At 35.6% G+C, this 17376-nt stretch overlaps 5 protein-coding genes across 7 annotated transcripts in view; 3 read left to right on the top strand and 2 right to left on the bottom strand.

The window, feature by feature from the left end:
- Positions 1–480: 480 nt before the first annotated feature.
- On the top strand, positions 481–5517 carry LOC107273200 (DNA polymerase V). Its single transcript, XM_015751139.2, has 10 exons — positions 481–762; positions 861–1058; positions 1170–1568; positions 1662–2242; positions 2323–2435; positions 2528–3054; positions 3128–3859; positions 3951–4199; positions 4284–4717; positions 4910–5517. Exons 1-10 carry the CDS (start codon positions 655–657, stop codon positions 5379–5381), a joined length of 3813 nt encoding a protein of 1270 aa, XP_015606625.1. The 5' UTR covers positions 481–654; the 3' UTR covers positions 5382–5517.
- Positions 5518–5664: 147 nt separating this feature from the next.
- On the top strand, positions 5665–9429 carry LOC107273198 (CCAAT/enhancer-binding protein zeta). The gene is made up of 6 exons (XM_015751135.2): positions 5665–6041; positions 6135–6177; positions 6369–7490; positions 7573–8230; positions 8314–8742; positions 8827–9429. Exons 3-6 carry the CDS (start codon positions 6369–6371, stop codon positions 9372–9374), a joined length of 2757 nt encoding a protein of 918 aa, XP_015606621.1. The 5' UTR covers positions 5665–6041; positions 6135–6177; the 3' UTR covers positions 9375–9429.
- Positions 9430–9912: 483 nt separating this feature from the next.
- Positions 9913–11834, bottom strand: LOC107273199 (chromobox protein homolog 1). 3 transcript variants are annotated; one of them, XM_015751138.2, is made up of 4 exons: positions 11702–11834; positions 10948–11047; positions 10612–10846; positions 9913–10478 (listed from the first exon to the last, which is right to left on the bottom strand). In XM_015751138.2, exons 2-4 carry the CDS (start codon positions 11041–11043, stop codon positions 10252–10254), a joined length of 558 nt encoding a protein of 185 aa, XP_015606624.1. In that variant the 5' UTR covers positions 11044–11047; positions 11702–11834; the 3' UTR covers positions 9913–10251. The 3 variants fall into 3 exon arrangements, with proteins under 3 accessions (XP_015606624.1, XP_015606623.1, XP_024946269.1); XM_015751137.2 differs by lacking the exon at positions 11702–11834 and adding an exon at positions 11489–11643; XM_025090501.1 differs by lacking the exon at positions 11702–11834 and adding an exon at positions 11425–11445.
- A 416-nt stretch (positions 11835–12250) lies between these two features.
- On the top strand, positions 12251–15439 carry LOC107273197 (CCR4-NOT transcription complex subunit 9). Its single transcript, XM_015751134.2, has 3 exons — positions 12251–13222; positions 13310–13704; positions 13787–15439. The coding sequence occupies exons 1-3, from the start codon at positions 12896–12898 to the stop codon at positions 13986–13988; spliced, it is 924 nt and encodes a 307-aa protein (XP_015606620.1). The 5' UTR covers positions 12251–12895; the 3' UTR covers positions 13989–15439.
- Positions 15440–15725: 286 nt separating this feature from the next.
- LOC107273196 (sodium-coupled monocarboxylate transporter 1) overlaps positions 15726–17376 on the bottom strand; it is a 5890-nt gene continuing 4239 nt past the window's right edge. Inside the window, exons 9-13 of the mRNA XM_025090502.1 lie at positions 17152–17335; positions 16916–17002; positions 16186–16367; positions 15908–16094; positions 15726–15826 (exon numbers count right to left, since the gene is read on the bottom strand). Coding sequence (XP_024946270.1) covers positions 15758–15826; positions 15908–16094; positions 16186–16367; positions 16916–17002; positions 17152–17335 — 709 coding nt within the window. The 3' untranslated portion in view covers positions 15726–15757. The remainder of the gene's footprint in view (positions 15827–15907; positions 16095–16185; positions 16368–16915; positions 17003–17151; positions 17336–17376) is intronic.

The raw sequence follows: 17376 nt of genomic DNA, 5'->3' as shown, positions 1-17376 counted from the left end.
TAGTGTCAATTAAGATTGAAAATTGAATACTGTATTCACAAGAACCTACATACGTGATTTAACGTGTTTTCAGAATCATAGCTTTCTGCTACTGTAATCCTGTTTACTTTCAATGACTTACAAATAAACGTAAGATAGAGTAATAAAATGTAATCGTCGGTTCTAATGATGTGCAATCAAAACGGAAAGAGTTATTTGACAGAGAACTAGAATGTCATATGGAATGGAGTAAGTACAGCAGTCGGTAGGGTGGAAGCATGAAAAATAATGTAAGGAATGTATGATTATCAATTAAGCATTATGAACTTTGGTGTGTAATTTTATCTAATGGAATTTTTAAACTTTCAATTTCGAGTCTTTTTTTTCAAAAGAATCAAACCATTTGAAAACTATCTGAATTCTACTTACGTAGTTTCAAAGATGTTTTTTATTGGACACATTATGACGGCAGCCATATTGCAAATTGGCTGCTATTGGCTGATTGAGTCAAGTCGAGTCAAGTCGGGTCAACATGGTGGCTGGTGGGATGCACGTGTACGCACATGGTAGTGATGGTCAGATATCAGAATCATTGAAATAATTAAGATTATTCTTGATTGTACGAGAGTACCTCGTATTCTTTAGAATTATTGGGACTCTAAAAAGTGGGGAAAAATGAGTTCCACTGTTTTTGATAGCTTTACGAAGCTTACAAGAGAGAAAGTGCAAGAAAGATTGAATGGTGCTGGAACATTACTTAAATATATGTCCCAAAAAAATACGGTAAATCTTCAAATTAATTGATAGCAATAATGATTTTGAATTGATCAAGTATTTTATAATGTAAATAAGGTATTTATTTTCATTGAACAATGTGGCAGGAAGAAGATAAAGTTAAAGAACTAAAATATGCACTTAAACGGCTGGTGCGTGGTCTTGGATCTTCACGAGAATTTGCTAGGAAAGGTTTCTATTCTGCATTCACAGTATATCTGTCTATGAATTCAGACATTGAAGTATCCAAGATTATGGAAATTGTTGAGAGTGAACTGAGCACTGTCAACAGCAATACAAAGAGTGTAAGAGTTTATATTATTCTCTAATGTTACTTTAGCAATAATATATTTCACATGCTGTTGTGAACTTGCTATGTAAAAAAATGTGAGTAAATCCATTGTTTTTAATTGCAGGAAAATGCAGATATTAATATGGGACGCATATTAGCCTGTGGAGCATTGATACGCTCTAAAGTGCTTATTAAATTAACAAGCGATGAACAACTTAAAGTTCTGGAATGTTTAATAAAAGCAGGAAATCAACGTTCCTATCTCTCCTTCGTTTCAGTATCATTCATTCTTGATTTTGCTATACAACTTGATGAAGTAGCGTTTAAGACAATACTTTGGCCATTGCTGCAGACAGAACTTGGCAAATCATGGTCGGACCAAACCTTGGATACATTTTATGCATTGTTGGTTGTAAAGGAAAAATTTCCATCGGTAGTCAAAAACAAATTTTTGAGGCAATATTTGGGAAACGAACATATCATTTCATCAGATTCTATGAAAGATGTGGTAACGTTATTGAGTGTAAGTAAAATTTATTGTCAAAAGGAACTAATTTGACATCTGTAGGAATGATGAAAATAATATTAATACAGATTATATTATTTTTGTTTTTAGGACATACCCAGATTTAATTGCTACCAACATCCAGTATATGAAATCTTTTGCAAGAAATTGTGTGAAACTCAATATGTTGTTGAATTTTGGACAGGAATAGATCAACGGTTTATCAAACCATCAAAAAGCATAGAGCGTCTTGCTATAAAGATATTGACGTTGTTACTGTCAAATATTAAAGATAAATCTATACTTCCATCGTTATTGTCGACACATTTTCTTCAACATATGCTCAAAAGATTCTCTGGCTGCAAAAGGAGTAAGACCGATGAGATTGCTATTGCATTCAAGGAAGTGTTCACTGTTTTGATAAACATTTTAAATGATAAAGAAATCAAGTCGAAAACTTCTATAGGAGTATTGAAAAAATTATTATTTTATCCCGGTGATTTGATGATCGAAAAAATAACAAGCACCAAGATAATTCAAATGATTACTGCCAATCTGAATACAGAAGGGGTGAAGAAGTTGTCAAAACTTTACAGAGATATTGCAGTAAATGCTAAGCCTAAAGAAAATAGTGCTGGTATGGAACATTGGACAAATGCCGAAAGGGCTTATGCTGCTCAGATGCTAACTAGGTATATCAAATAAACGATGTCCAATTTATCCTCAAATAGAGAATCGTTCTCTTTCTAATTAAAAATGTTCGTTATTCTAGACTACTGGGACATTCGGTAATGAGTTCCGACCATGACTGGCGATTGGAGCAACTTCAGTTCTTGTTCTCCATTGGATTATGCGAGTCGCCAAATATCGGCACAGAACTAGCCCGTAATTATTTTATCCATGATAAGGTTTTAACTCGATATGTTTCTTTCTGTGTTCAAATTCTGTATTCTATCAATGATTCATTTATTTTACAGCACAATTTAAGGATACTTTTTATCGTGCTCTGGATCACAAGTTACCAAAATTAAGTGATTTGCGAGATATATTGAGTGCGCTTGTTCGCTATATTGATGAAGAATTATTTTTGAAAAATGCTTTGACATTAAGGGCACCCTTGACGGATTCTGTAAAGAACGTGTGGAAAGATACAATGATTCTAATTAAAAAATTGGAAAAAGACTCAAAGAATGAAGCTGCAGCTGCAATATTTCATACACTGGATTTACATATGGCGTTGCAATTATTTACTGAGTCGGAGATGGCAGTTTCTTGTATTAAGGAATTGGATAGTTGCTATGAAAGGTTATCCAAAAAAAGATCGAAGAAGACAAAAAAGACAGAAATCGAAGACAATAACGAACCTGAATGGGTTGAAGTTGTTGTTGATCTCTTATTGTCATTACTCTCGAGAAACAATCATCTACTACGGTCACTTGTTGGATGTGTTTTTCCTCACATGTGTACCTTCCTAACAGCTAGCTCCATTCATCAAATTTTGGATGTTAGTGAAAACGACATATATTATATCTATCATCTTATTATACTAATTCTTTAAAATATTTTTTGATTTTCAGGTATTGGATGTAAAAAATGTCAAAGGTCCTTTGACTAGCAACAAAGGTGATAATGATGATGACGAGGATGACAACGACGATAGTGATGACGATAACGATGAGTACGAAGAAGATTCATCGGTGGAGGAATCTGGACCCAATGAAAATGGAAGAGTTGAGGATGACCATGATGATAGCGATGAAGATCATGATGACAAGGATAGTGATAGTGATGATGATGATGACAGTGAGGCAGAAAATGGTAAAGAGGATCTTAACGACAGTGACTTAGATATGAACGAAAACGACGCAGTGACAGACAGATTGAGAATGGCTGTACGTCAAGCCCTCGGTGATGCTTTGGTTCAAAGTGACGAAGAGGACATCGATGTAGATCAAATCGATGATGCTGAAGGCAAGAGACTTGACGAATCTTTAGCGGCAGCATTTAGGATTTTACGAGAAAATCGTAAAAACAAGTCGAAGAAGCAAGAGAAAAGCGCTGAGACTTTAACACATTTTCGAATTCGAGCTATCGATCTGTTGGAGGTTTACTTGGATTCCAGTCCTGTTATGGCTCTTGCTCTCGATATGTTGGTGCCCCTCTTTGCCCTCCTAGAATTTTGTATAAAGAATCCACATGAGAAACCATTAGAGAATAGAGTGAGAGCTTGCCTAAAGAAATTATCATCGGTTAAAAAGTTTAAAAATACGGACGATGTCGATGAACTACTTTTTACGGACATATTAAAGGTGAGACAAATACAAATTATTTTAATATGAGTCTTTATTTTCATAGAACGTAGATATAAAATCGTGAAATCTAATTGACATATGTATAAAGGTGTTAATAGAAAAAGGTGAACGGTCAGCTTCCGTGTGTCAAGAAATGAGCGACAAATTGGCAGAGTGTTGTACCTTCCTGGTTAGATGCATTCAGCAGGCAAACATATCCAGCGATAAAATAGCAGAAATTTATACTGAAAACTTAATAGCATTCTTCAGGAAGAGAGATTGCGTTTTGCCTGCTATTCTTTTCAAAAGCATTTTGCAGCTACGTTGGGACGGGAATTGGAAACTAGCACCTATTCTTGTAAGTTTCGTGCTGCATGATCTATCATTTCTCTTTCTATTTTTAAAATCATATTTTAAAAAAACGAATATTGTTATCATTTAGGTGGATTTTTCTTTTGACCCTGAAATACGATCGTTCAGAAGAAGTCAGGCCCTCGAGTTTCTGGGGATATTCTTCCGTAATTATAGACTGATTCGATCGAATGAGAAACATACCGAGATCAGATTAAAACTCGAAAAGAAATTGTACGATAGTAGTATTACTTTTCTCGAAAATTTAAGTATTTCCGGCGTAAGGGAGAATGAACACTCCACACCGGATAAAAGTGTTAAGAGCATTAAGGACGGCAGTCAGAAATTTGCTTCTTTACTTTTTGCATTGATACACACGATACAACCACATCACTTACCTAAAGTTTGGAATTGGAAGGCTTTTGCCGATGCTTTGACAAAATACAGAGCCAACGTATCACTGTCTACTGATGCCAAAAGTGCCTACAATAAACTGGCTGCACAAATTGGACTGCCTACTAACATGTAAATATATACACATCTATATATTTCTTCAAAATTTGTAACAAGTTGTAACAGGGAAAACTCAAATTTTTCATAAATTGAAAAAGAATTTTTAAAAAACATTAGGCAATACTGTAAAACTTGTTTATTTATACGTGTCTAAGTTAAGGTTTCATTTAATTGATTTAATATATTCTCGAAAATTATTTTTAGAACAAAAAAGAAGGATAAGAAAGAGTGTCCAGCACCAACTAACGGAAATTTATCCGATGGTGAGGAGGCTGTTGGGATAGTTAGACAGGAAAGTCTTCCAAAGCATAACATAAATAGCAAAGATTCAGAAGATACGGCGAAGGATTTGAGAAAAGAAGAAAAGAAGCGACGGAAGATAAAGAGTAAACAAAAAAATAAGCAGAAATTGAAGAAAGAGGCCCGTGAATTGCGTGCAACAGTCATGGCTGACGGTTTTGAACCGTTGAATTTTAGTTCTGCAGTTTTGACTAATGGTAATATAGTGGACTCTTCGGATAGCATGGATGGTGAACATGATGTAAATGGTGCCACGGGAAGAAATGATAGAAATCCGAGGAATTCTCATGTCAAAAGATCGTTGCCGGAAGACTTGGAGGGGGCGACGAGCAAAGCAAAGAAAAAGAAGAAGAAAGACCCAGGAAATAAACAATAGAATAATAATAATAATGTATTGTAAAACAACGCTTTCATGTTGCGCGATTTCTTCTTTTTATATATGTATGGAATTATGTACATAACATAAGTGACCCTATTCCGTACGTAAATACATTACAAGATAAAACGATCAAGTTGCCTGGTAAATAATTAAAATTATTTTTAGTGGATACGTATATGTATACAGTTCACGGCTAATTATGCAACTCTTTTTTTCTCTACACTGCTTTTAGCATGTTTATAAGCCTGAGAATAGTGCTTAGTATTAGTAATTTCCAACAGTATGACAATGATGTATACTGGTAATTTTCTTATTTTAATTAATTTACCGCGATTTCGACTAATATATCATTAAATGTTTACTGAAATCTAACGCACAAATATTTTGTCCTTTGTGCGTACGGCTTTATTCGTCCTTTCATTCAAATTGCCCGAGCTGTAAATCAATTATAGCTCTTGCCTTCTTTCGGCTTCAGTATCTGATTGGCTAAACTCAGTCATTTTCGTTTCGTCACACTGAGCACTGAGGCGCTTTGTAAAGTAGTATACATGGAAATCGGATACATGAAAATCTTCATTGAAGTTAGAATATGGGAAAAGCTTTTTATTTAAAAGACAGTCTGTAAAATGACCAGGAAATAAGTCTTTTGACAATAACGTACGATTAACTTTGTTGTATAATATTGTTGTATAATGAATATAAATGTGATTTTAATAATATAGATTAGTGACTCGCCACGTTTATTTGTAGGAAGCCTGTTAAACGGAATTGAGGTTATACATATCACCACGCGGTAATTACAACTATTATAATTTTTATTAAATGGCTTACGTTTAAAGAATTTTATTTAACGACATATTAACTAAGAAATTAGATAAATTAGTTATTATAATTTGTTATGGAAATGTTTCTTTCATTTGAAAAATTGAGTTCCATGACACAGGATTTCCAATTAATGATTTAATAATTTCTTTTTTCTTGCAGATGAAGAATAATTCAGTAAATGATGCCGGCATTGACAGCGGCACTAAGTGGTATGAAGAGTTTCCAAAGGGTGAAGCACCCTACAAACATACAAAATCAGAGGTGGAAGTCTTAGACTTGAAATCTGAAGCAAAGAAGTGCTTGGATGCAGAAACGGCTGCATTTCAGTTAAAGCAGTCAAAATCACGCGATTCAGAAATTTTGTGGCTTAAAACTGCTTTGTCTCGTGGCACAAGTTCAGATAAAATTGCTGCTAGTGTTGTACTTATACAAGACAATCCAAAATATAATCTTTCACGATTATTATCAATTGTCTCTCAAGTTCGTGCTGCAAAACAGAATCAGTGTATTGCGGTCATTAAGTCATTGCAAGATCTGTTTTTGTCAGATTTACTACATCCTAATTTCAAGCTACTCAAATTTGAGGAACAGGATTTAGATTCACTAGTGAATATTGATACATTGAATAATAAGAAAAACAAATCTCAGTTGGAAATTAAAAGAAAGAAATTACTTGCGCACTGGTATTTTGAAGATCAGTTACGAGAGCAGTACGAACGTTTTGTTACATCACTGTCTACTATTGCATCAGATACAGTAGATACAAATCGTGAGAAGGCAGTTGTCGCTATGGCAGAGTTGCTCACAGCTAATGGTGAACAAGAGCAGAAACTCTTGGAGTTTTTAGTGAACAAGATAGGTGATCCCAGCAGCAAAGTTGCATCAAAAACTGTATTCTCATTAGGAAAAGTCCTGGAGGAGCATCCGAACATGAAACTCATTGTATTACGAGAAGTAGAAAAATTGCTATTCAGAAAGAATGTAGCACAACGTGCACAGTACTATGCCATATGTTTACTTACGCAAATGGTATTAGATCGTGAGGACAAAGAAATAGCTACAAACTTGATAGATGTGTACTTTGCATTTTTCAAAGCTTGTCTTAAACGTGGTGAGCCTGACAGCAGGATGATGGGAGCAATTTTAACAGGTGTCAATCGTGCATATCCATTTTCTAATATGGATACAAATAATTTACGTAACCACATTGACTCTGTTTACAAGGTGGTGCACGTTGGTTCTTTTAACGTATCACTGAATGCGTTAAGCCTTTTGCATCAGGTAATTATACTGATTACAAATAATGAATTAAAAAGCAGTAAACATGGAAAGAAGTATAAGACTACATGTTGTTATTTCCCAGGTTGTTGGCAAGGATTCCACTCAAGCGGATCGATTTTATTCAGCATTTTATCGAAAACTTATGGATCCTCAGATTGGAGTGTCTAATAAACGCGCGGTTTTTTTGAATCTACTATTCCGTGTACTTCGAAGTGATCCAAGCGTTATACGATTACATGCCTTTATTAAGAGAGTGCTTCAAGTCTTGACGTATTTCCCGGCAAACATGGCTTGTGCGACTTTGTACGTGGTATCAAAAGTTCTCCAAGTTCGTAAGGATGCGAAACAGATACTTGGTCCGTTATCAACAAGGGTTAAAGCGGAAGCGGCATCGGAATTTGAATCGTCCGACGTTACCACAGAACCAAGCTTATCTAAAATGAAAATTCAATTGGAGAACGATAATGACGTTAAAATCATGACTGAAGTGAATCCTGCGATAGACTCAATAATGCTCTCAAATTTGAAAGTTGAAGCAGCAGGTAAAGAAAAGCATGAAAAGGATATTGGAATGGTGGATTCCGTTAAGGAAGAAAAAGATAATCTCCAATTCTACGATCCCTTCGCCCGTAATCCTCTTCGTGCCGGAGCCTACCACGGCACCTCGTGCGCTGAACTCTTGGCGCTTACCTCTCATTTTCATCCGAGTGTTGCACTTTTTGCAACTACCATAATTCAAGGTATGCGTAAAGGGTATTTATTTTATATCCAATGCTCAGAATGAATCATTAAAATCTATATCGTTCATAAATTTAAATTTTAGGAAAGCCCATCGATTATAGTGGAGACCCACTAGAGGATCTTACACTAATTCGTTTCCTAGATAGATATGTCTTCAAAAATCCAAAAAGGTTGGAAAAGAAAAAGCTTGTGAAGAAGAATGATCCTCTCGCTCACCGTGCTGCGTATACTCCGAAAGGGATGCGTTCGATCCCAGTTGACAGTATGGCCTATATAAATGAACGCGAAGAGCGCATTCCTGTTGATGAGTTCTTCCTCTACAGTTACCTTAAAAATAAGAATGAGTTGCGAAATGGTGAATACTTTAAGAAAGAGAAAGAGGAGGACGAGGATAATGAAAGTGTAAATAGCGAAGAGTTTAATGTCATGTTGGATAACCTTGGTAAAGAAAAAGATTTTGATGAATTAGACATCGCTGGTGACTTTGAATCTACCAAGATTAACAGGAAAAGTACGAATTTAACTAGGCTCACGAGTTATGTTATTTGAATTTACGTATGACATAACATTTGCAATATATTTATTATTTTTACAGAAATTGTTGATGAAAGTGACGATGAGGACGAGGACGATGACGATGACGATGACGAGGATGACATTGATGACGACCTCATGGATGGGGAAAGTGACGTTGATCTTGAGGATGTAAATGAAACTGATGAAGATGGTCTTGATGATTTATTGGAAATGGATGACATTGATGACGAAGACCTGAGCGACATTGACTTTAATGATTCTGATGATGAAGACGGCGTCGAGAAAGAGATGCTTCGTAGCAAAGCAAAGTCTTTCAAGAAGAGTAGTAAAGATATCGGCAAGAATTCAAAGAAGAAGAGTAAAGGCTTGGACGAAAATGTCTTCATGTCAGCTGAAAAATTCGCAGAGATGCTCGAGGAGCAAGGACGTTCAAAGCTTAAGCATGGTGGCACGAGCGAATTAAGTAATGCAGATGGAGCTAGTAACAAACAACTGGATTGGGAAATGGGTAGGGATCAGCGACTCAAAGGAAATTATAACAGAAACAAGAGAAAAGGTGCCGCAGCTTCGAAAAAGAGAAAAGGTGTAAAAAGATTTAAGCGATAGAAATTCCAAAATATATATTGCGATAAGTTCCTTTACTATTGCCTAATTGATTAAATCCTCTGTTTTTGGTAATTTTATTAAGATACTAAGTTATTGGATTTTAAGTAAATTTTGCATTCAAGAGAGAAGAAATGTATTTATGATGTGTCGACAAAGCGTTAACAACAGTTTTTGTGTTACATATTGCATTACAAGGTTTCTAATGAGTAATGAAACATGTATAAAGTATTCAGAAACAAAATAGGATCAACTTAAAAGTAATTATATCGCTTTTCGAACACAAGTCATAATGCTAAAGTTAAAATACATATTAAAATTTAGTACTTAGCCCCCTGACAAGGACAGAAAGCCACTCAAGGATCTCAAAGAACATTTATTTGAGTTTCTATTATTAGGAGAAGACAGAAATCAGAATAAAAATGTTATACATAGGAGTTCAATGTTTTTAAATATCAGACATTAGAGCTTTGCAACATGAAGCGAATAGGTCAAGGATAATACGCTACGCTGTGACACGTTGATCGGAAAATAACGCAGATTTTTAAATCTTATTCGTTTTTATTATTGAAACAGCAAGACAAAATATGTCGTAACGTATATCATGTATTAATAGATTGTGTAACATGAAAATTCAGATTGTTACTGTTTCCTTACAAAACCATTACGATCTATCATATATCGAGCTAACATACTATATCTCTGTTATTGTTCTCGAAACGTAAAAAAGTGCTTCGCCTCTCCGTAATCGTTGAAATGTGTTACCACCAAGGAAACTTAAAACTCAGAATATCGTTATCACACGTCATAGGAGTGAATTACCTTCGCCGCATTCGATTACGAAGAACGCATGCGGTTACCTGTATCAGAAAGTTACTCACTATTCCGCCTCTTGTTTTGCCGAGCTTTCCTCGTCATTTGTGGGACTGTGCCACGTTAATCTCTCTTCATAGAATCTGATCACGATTTGCGGACACTTTTCGTTGGCAACTCGTGAAGGCACCAGGTCCGCGTCATCAGTTCCTTTCCACTTCATTAAAAACATTAGTTCACCGCTTGAATCAGTGGCCCCAATGATACGCTCTGGTTCCAGGTTCCTGTCGAAACCTTTAAACAGAAATAAAAGACATGCAGATTAAAAATATTGCATTTGAATACATCTCACTAAGTCAACTAGAGAAGCGTGCCTAGAGTCGGTGTTAAAACTTGTGGAAGGGTATTATTAGGGATAAATGTCCACCTTCTGGTTTCTTCTCCTCGGGAACCTTCCTCTTAGTTTGGGTTGGAGTTGGTGTGCTAGAACTTTTGCGTTTCTTTTGATCCTTTTCATCATGCTTTTTGCTGGTTGTTGCTGCTTCCTTCTTTTTTCGTTGTTCTTCGAATTGTGCAATCAGATCAGGACAATCTAAATTCTCTTCAGGCTCCCATGTGTTATCCTCGTTTGAGTATCCTTTCCATTTGAGAAAATATTCCACCTTCGAAATAACATAATGTCGCAAATTTAACCTATATGGACACTGTTGTCATATAGCAATTTAGGTTTGTAGAAACAAAACTGCTTTAAAAACTACTTTACCTTGCCCTTGTTGATTCTTCTATCCAGTACTTTCTCCACACTGAACTCCTCTTCAGTCTCACCCTCAACCATTGGAGATTCTTTGGATTTGCTCATTGCCCTATAAAAAATGAATTTATCGTTTCTTGCGTTGAATGGAAGACTGTTTAAGAAGCTATAAGCACGTTTCGCACTATAGAACTACTATTATCTATGCTATTAACAACCGGTATCACTGCTTCTTGGAACGTCACTAAATGCGCGCCAAAATCACAGTTAATTCTTATTATCCGATTACAAAACGAAATGCGATTGAGAGTACATATTTTAGTAGAAGTCCATGTGTAAGCGACTCTTAAAATGTGCCTTAATCTCCGTAAAATACTGAACAATTTGTAAAAAACGAAAAAAAAAGATACGTAGAAATCACATTTGCAAAAAACCGTTACTTGGGTATCGTAAATTTACAATTTTAGGAGGGAAATCATATTAATTAACCTTGAAGTACTTTTCAAGAAGCACAATAGTAGTACATACGACAAGAGAATACACGCAATATTACCTCATTTCTTCACCACGATAAAAAACGTTAATCAGTTGAAAGTATTAAGTATGAGTAGGAGCCGAACGTAAGTAAAATGTTAGGCAAAATGGCGGTACAATGCGGCCGGAAGACAATGTCTGTTTTTGACTTTCTTTCTCCCAAAAATAAAAAGAATGCCTGCTCTAATTATTTGAAACAAATATCACTGTCTTATAATTAATATATACTTACGGCTTTTTTTTATGATACTTCAGTTTTAATTAGTGAAGACTCATCAACTGCCACACCAATAGGCTTCGACTCTACGCTTTCAAGCTTCTGTTTGCTTCTGTTTATTCGTTTGGCGTCATAGCAGCTTGCCGCGAAAAACGTGGATTCTTATTGGTCCCTTCATGCCTATTCGTTTCAATGACAACAAAAGCATAAGTTTCAAAAATTTCTATAACACGGCATATGTTACAATTAAAACTCAAAGTTTTAATGTCATAAAAATAACTCGCAACTTTTCATACATTCGACATAAAATATTAATATTTATAAAGTAAGGGGTTTTTTTCACTCAAGTGGTAATGCTGGTAATCATAATTCATTTTCTTTAAGTCAACTTTTCATGTTTACGTTTTGCATCGAAATAAATTTGTTGATGCTGTTAGCAATGATGGTACATTATGTTTTGCCTTTAACCAGCGAATGAGCCAACAGTGCTTTTTCTATTCTTTCAAAGAATACACGTGATTGGCTAATTTTATTTAAATTGGTCCTACCGCTCAACCAATAGTAATAAACAGATAGTGAGCCGCCATAACCAGAAGAAATAAGCCGTAAGAAGTCGTAAATAAATAGCCTCTACTTTTAAAGTATATAAGCTTCCGGAGACATATTGTCAAATGTATTATAAATATATATCGTAGGAAACATTTTACAGACGCACTAGGTTGGAATGTTAAATTTTTCAGATCAAGCTCTTTTCTTATAGAAAAAGACCGGTCGAACAATTCTTGTATTATCAACAATAGAAAGCAAGCTTAAAATATTCTAACCTATGATCCAAGATAGTGCCCAATCGTTTATGTATTAGCTACTATTAGGAAGTGTCATTTAAACTTGACAATTGTTAAAGTGAATGTTCAGTTTTAGAATTCTTAATCTTAGTGTCGTCTAACAGCTATTTTAAAGTTTGCATCTGCCTCTGACATTGGATCCACATTTATTCTATTTACACCATTCAATTATAATCGTGCGTATTGAATGATAATATGGTATTCCACAGAACGGTTACTTAATATCATTTTTTAACACAATTTTGTCAAGAGAGAGCTTCTTTGAATAGTATATTGAGTATCCTGTATCTAAAATTCTAGGATAGACTTAGATTTGAATTTTGTATTGAATGCTCAATTTTGTCGAGGTGAAAGGAGTGTAAATATGAGTTCTCAGCAAAGTCCAGCAGCTTTGCAAGTCACTGCTGATCGTGAGAAGGTTTATACATGGATAATCGAATTGTCAAATCCAGAGACTAGGGAAAATGCTCTCTTGGAGCTTAGTAAAAAACGTGAGGTAGTACCTGATTTGGCACCCATGCTTTGGCATTCGTTTGGCACTGCAGCTTCGTTGCTTCAAGAAATTATTAACATTTATCCAGCTATTAATCCTGCGACACTTACTGCTCATCAAAGTAATCGGGTTTGCAATGCACTGGCTCTATTGCAATGTGTTGCGAGTCATCCTGAAACGAGATCTGCCTTCTTACAGGTAAAATTTGTGGACTATGATGTTTTATAAGTTCCTCTTTCATTACAATAGCTATGTTGATAACTAATTTTTTAAAAATATTTTCAGGCTCACGTTCCACTTTTTCTGTATCCATTCTTACACACTGTGAGTAAAACACGTCCTTTCGAGTATCTGCGTCTAACAAGTTTGGGAGTGATAGGTGCTCTGGTCAAGACAGATGAACAAGAGGTCATTACGTTTCTCTTAACCACAGAGATCATTCCTTTATGCTTAAGGATCATGGAGAGTGGTTCGGAGTTGAGTAAAACTGTAGCTACATTTATCCTTCAAAAAATCTTACTGGATGACAGTGGTCTTTCATACATTTGCCAAACCTATGATAGATTCAGTCATGTTGCCATGATTTTGGGAAAAATGGTTTTATCATTGGCAAAGGATCCATCAGCGCGATTACTGAAACACGTTGTTCGTTGTTACTTGAGGCTCTCAGATAATCCAAGGTTTGTATAAAACAAATTACTGTCTCCTCTCCCTACCTCTTATAATAATGTACATTTTTCTAAACTTTTTTGTTTTCCACAGAGCATTACTAGCACTGCGTCAATGCTTACCAGATCAATTGAGAGACAATACATTTGTCACTTGTCTGCAAGAGGATAAATCAACGAAGCACTGGTTAAATCAACTGTTGAAGAATCTGGAAACGGGACCTCAACCTGGACCTCCGAATCAACCGGGTCAACAGGATCCACGAACGATTGGCATGTCACCCCTAACATCATAAATATTCTTTCACTGTACAGATACAGATACATTCTGCAGCATCATGTTGAAATTAATAGCCGACAAAATGCGATGTCAATGCTGTTTGTCTAGGTATTCACTCCGCGGAGATAAGGCCAATTTGTGTAGTGAGCGAATTTAGAAATTGTCGCCTGTATTGTTGAATTTCGTATGAATTGAACCACGTACCCATCTTTTTGAGACTTGAAGTAGGTTTACGTGATACTTAGATAGGTCTGCTACCGATTTATTATCATTGTACAATAAGCAATAGAAGGATCTACTTAATCTCGGCTCAACCAAGAGACGAATCTATGATCATCAGATCGTCGTCGACCATACCGGATATAATAGCACGTACATGTATAACGCAACTAGGAAAGAATCAAATCTTTGTGCGATCTTCAATTGGTCTTGGAAATTTTGATAGTATATATAACAACCTGATGAAGATATCGAATGAAAACACCATGAGATCAACTTAAATGATGGAGACTAATTATCTTTTATGTATGATATAAAATTAAAGATTAATGTAAGATACATTAGGATATGTTGTCAATGCGGAAAGCACCTGCTGTCATTTGTACAGAATTCAAATACTCTTCCCGTTTTGACATTTGTGTGTACATAACTTTATTTGTTAAATTCGTTTATGCGATTAATTTCACTGTAGCGTTTCGTCAAACTTTTCCTGATTTACGTGAAATAAAAAAAAAAAGAAAATACAGAATTAACTTCCAAAGAAATTGTCAGAAAGATGGAAGTCTGTATCAAAAAAGGAAATCGGGCTAAGGATACTAGTAGTTTGGATTGATAGATAGAAGTTGACACGTGACTTTTTTAAAATGTCACTAATACCGAAGCAAATAGTAGCAAAGATAAGTATATTTTTCTGGATCTGCTTGATCACACACCTTCCTTAATTGTAATTTTTGCATTAGAGAGTACGGTGGAAAATTTCCTTTCCTACATTGGCGTAAAAGGGAAGAAGGGAAAAAGCGAATTGTGAAATTCATACTTCTTTGTACATGCTCTACTTTAGATATAGTGATACTTATACGCCAAAAAAAAACGATATTTTTAACACTAATTTGTTTCCATAAGAAAATATTAAAAAACGCATCATGGACGCATCAAAGTTTTTCTGAGTAAAGTCCTTTCGACTTATGAAAGCAGTCGAATTTTTGTGTCTTTCTATTAAGTCGTACAACAGGCTTGTTTACCTCGCCTGCACTAGCGAATAATGACATTTTAGAATTCTGAGGTTCTTACGTCATCACTTCGTTTACGTGTGTGTTGATGAAAGAAGTGGAACAGCAATGACAAATTATAACGTGAAAGTGATCACTGATCAGTGATGTCTGTTGAAAAGAAAAAAGGAAAGAAGCAGTATATTGTGGATAGTCCGAGTGTGTGATAAAGGTGTGTAATTCGCGGTAGTATTTTAAAGAATGCCTACAATTTAATTTCCTTAATTTATACTAATGAACGAGTGATAATTTTAGCCCATTTGTATGGTGTTGCTAATGGATACCCTATGAGCTGACGAAGAGAGATTGAGAAATTGTAAAATACAATAAGTATACTGATAAGACATGTGTTATCCATTACAAATTAATTTGACATGCTAATCTGACATCTCTCACGGGGCTTCCGAGGAAAAATGAAATACAGAATGGGATGCTGCTATGATAAGTCGACTGTCGGAATTTAAAGGTATTACTGAAAAAATTCGTTTAACTCTTTTACATGGATTTATTTAACTTTTCATGAATTTCGAGGCGAATATAGATTCGCACCGACTTCCGGCTCTATCTTGTGCAGTTCCGTGCTATTCTGAAACGGAAATACGTATTTAGATGCAAAGTCGAAGCGAACAGAAGTGAACAATGAAATGAAAATGTAAAAACTACTGACCGATTTTTTAAAAGTGCGAAGGTCCAGCATTTTGTGTATAACTGGTGTATACAATTTCTTATCTTCTGGTTTATATTTATTCGGTCCCGTTATCCAGGACACGACAAGTCCAACGACAATTGCGGTGAGGAATCCGACCCACGTATACCAAAGATATGACATTCTATATAAAAAGAATGGTTGCTCCCTGTAAAGACAGGCTGCGATTAGCTCATCGATTAATGAAATTTCCAAGTTGGTTAAAACTTGCGAGAATGAAAAGAATCGAAATTTTTTACTTGACAGCATTCTCGACTATCAATGTCAAGTTCGCTGCTGAGGATCTCAGGGGTTCGGAACAGCCATCTACCGAGACGGGTTTCACCGGGAATCTGATTATTCCGTTAGAAATAGCAGCTTGAGTGCCAAGTGATATCCAGGCTACCAGGTTCACGCTGAGAAGGCCGCCTACGAGAGCACCCTGTTCTCCAACAATAAGGCGTTCTTTTCGTTCAGTTAAATAGCAAAGTTCCATCAAGTACGATAGAAAAGTTTAGTGTATTAGAATTTCAAATTAAGCCAAGTTTCCCGGCAATGGTTTAAGTCAAGAAAACGGAATATACTTAAGACTTGTTTCAAAGCTAACTGAATTTCGATATTGGCTGGTGAATAAGATGTACATATATCTAAAGAAAGTTTAGCAGCAGTTGGAAATGCGTCAAAGCAACTTGGTAAATCGGGCGAGTACTATGAACTTAGAAATGTTCAGTTGACATTTGTGGCATTTTAATTAGGAACGTACGTACGTTTAGTACGTTTGTATTACATTTTCGTATTTCTTTCAAAGTGTTTCATTCTATTTTTTAAATTAACATGTCTTCAGTTGACATACATTAGTAGATTTGGACCAGACTAGATGAAAGTTATACGTTATTACTAAAGGTACATTCACAAGCCAATGTGCATGACGGAGGTGACTCGAATACTTGTGTTTGAATGCTTTATTCTTTAAATTATAGCTATTCTTACCGCGGAGTTTGCATACGGGAAAAACATGCCAAGGGTGAAGATTCCAAGTAGTGGCCCAGCCGTAATGCCAGATAAGCTTTTCCCAGCCTGATAAAAGAAGAAATTTATAGTAAATAAAGAAAAGATTGTAACATATATACCTATATATAAACGTATAACCTACGAACTAATACTGTCAAGCTTTTTAAGTTCTAATCGACGGATCAAATTCCCTTTGTACTTTTTTCTGGTTATACCTGTATGAGCCCACTGAGCTTCTCAACGAGGAAAACAAGTCCGACGCAAACTGCGCCAATCAGGACGACAGTCAGTTTCATGATTCTACTGGCAGCAACTTGGCCCATGGGTTTCTTCAGCAATGGTTTTATCATGTCCTCGTAGATGACACCGGACATGGAATTTAACCCAGTGGACATGGTGCTTCAAAACAAAAGAGAGAGAGAGAGAGAGAGAGAGAGAGA

Source organism: Cephus cinctus, unplaced genomic scaffold (genome assembly GCF_000341935.2).
Source record: "Cephus cinctus unplaced genomic scaffold, Ccin1 Ccin1_scaffold1474, whole genome shotgun sequence".
In the NCBI taxonomy this organism is placed as follows: domain Eukaryota; kingdom Metazoa; phylum Arthropoda; class Insecta; order Hymenoptera; family Cephidae; genus Cephus; species Cephus cinctus.
This window is presented reverse-complemented; position numbering and strand designations above follow the sequence as displayed.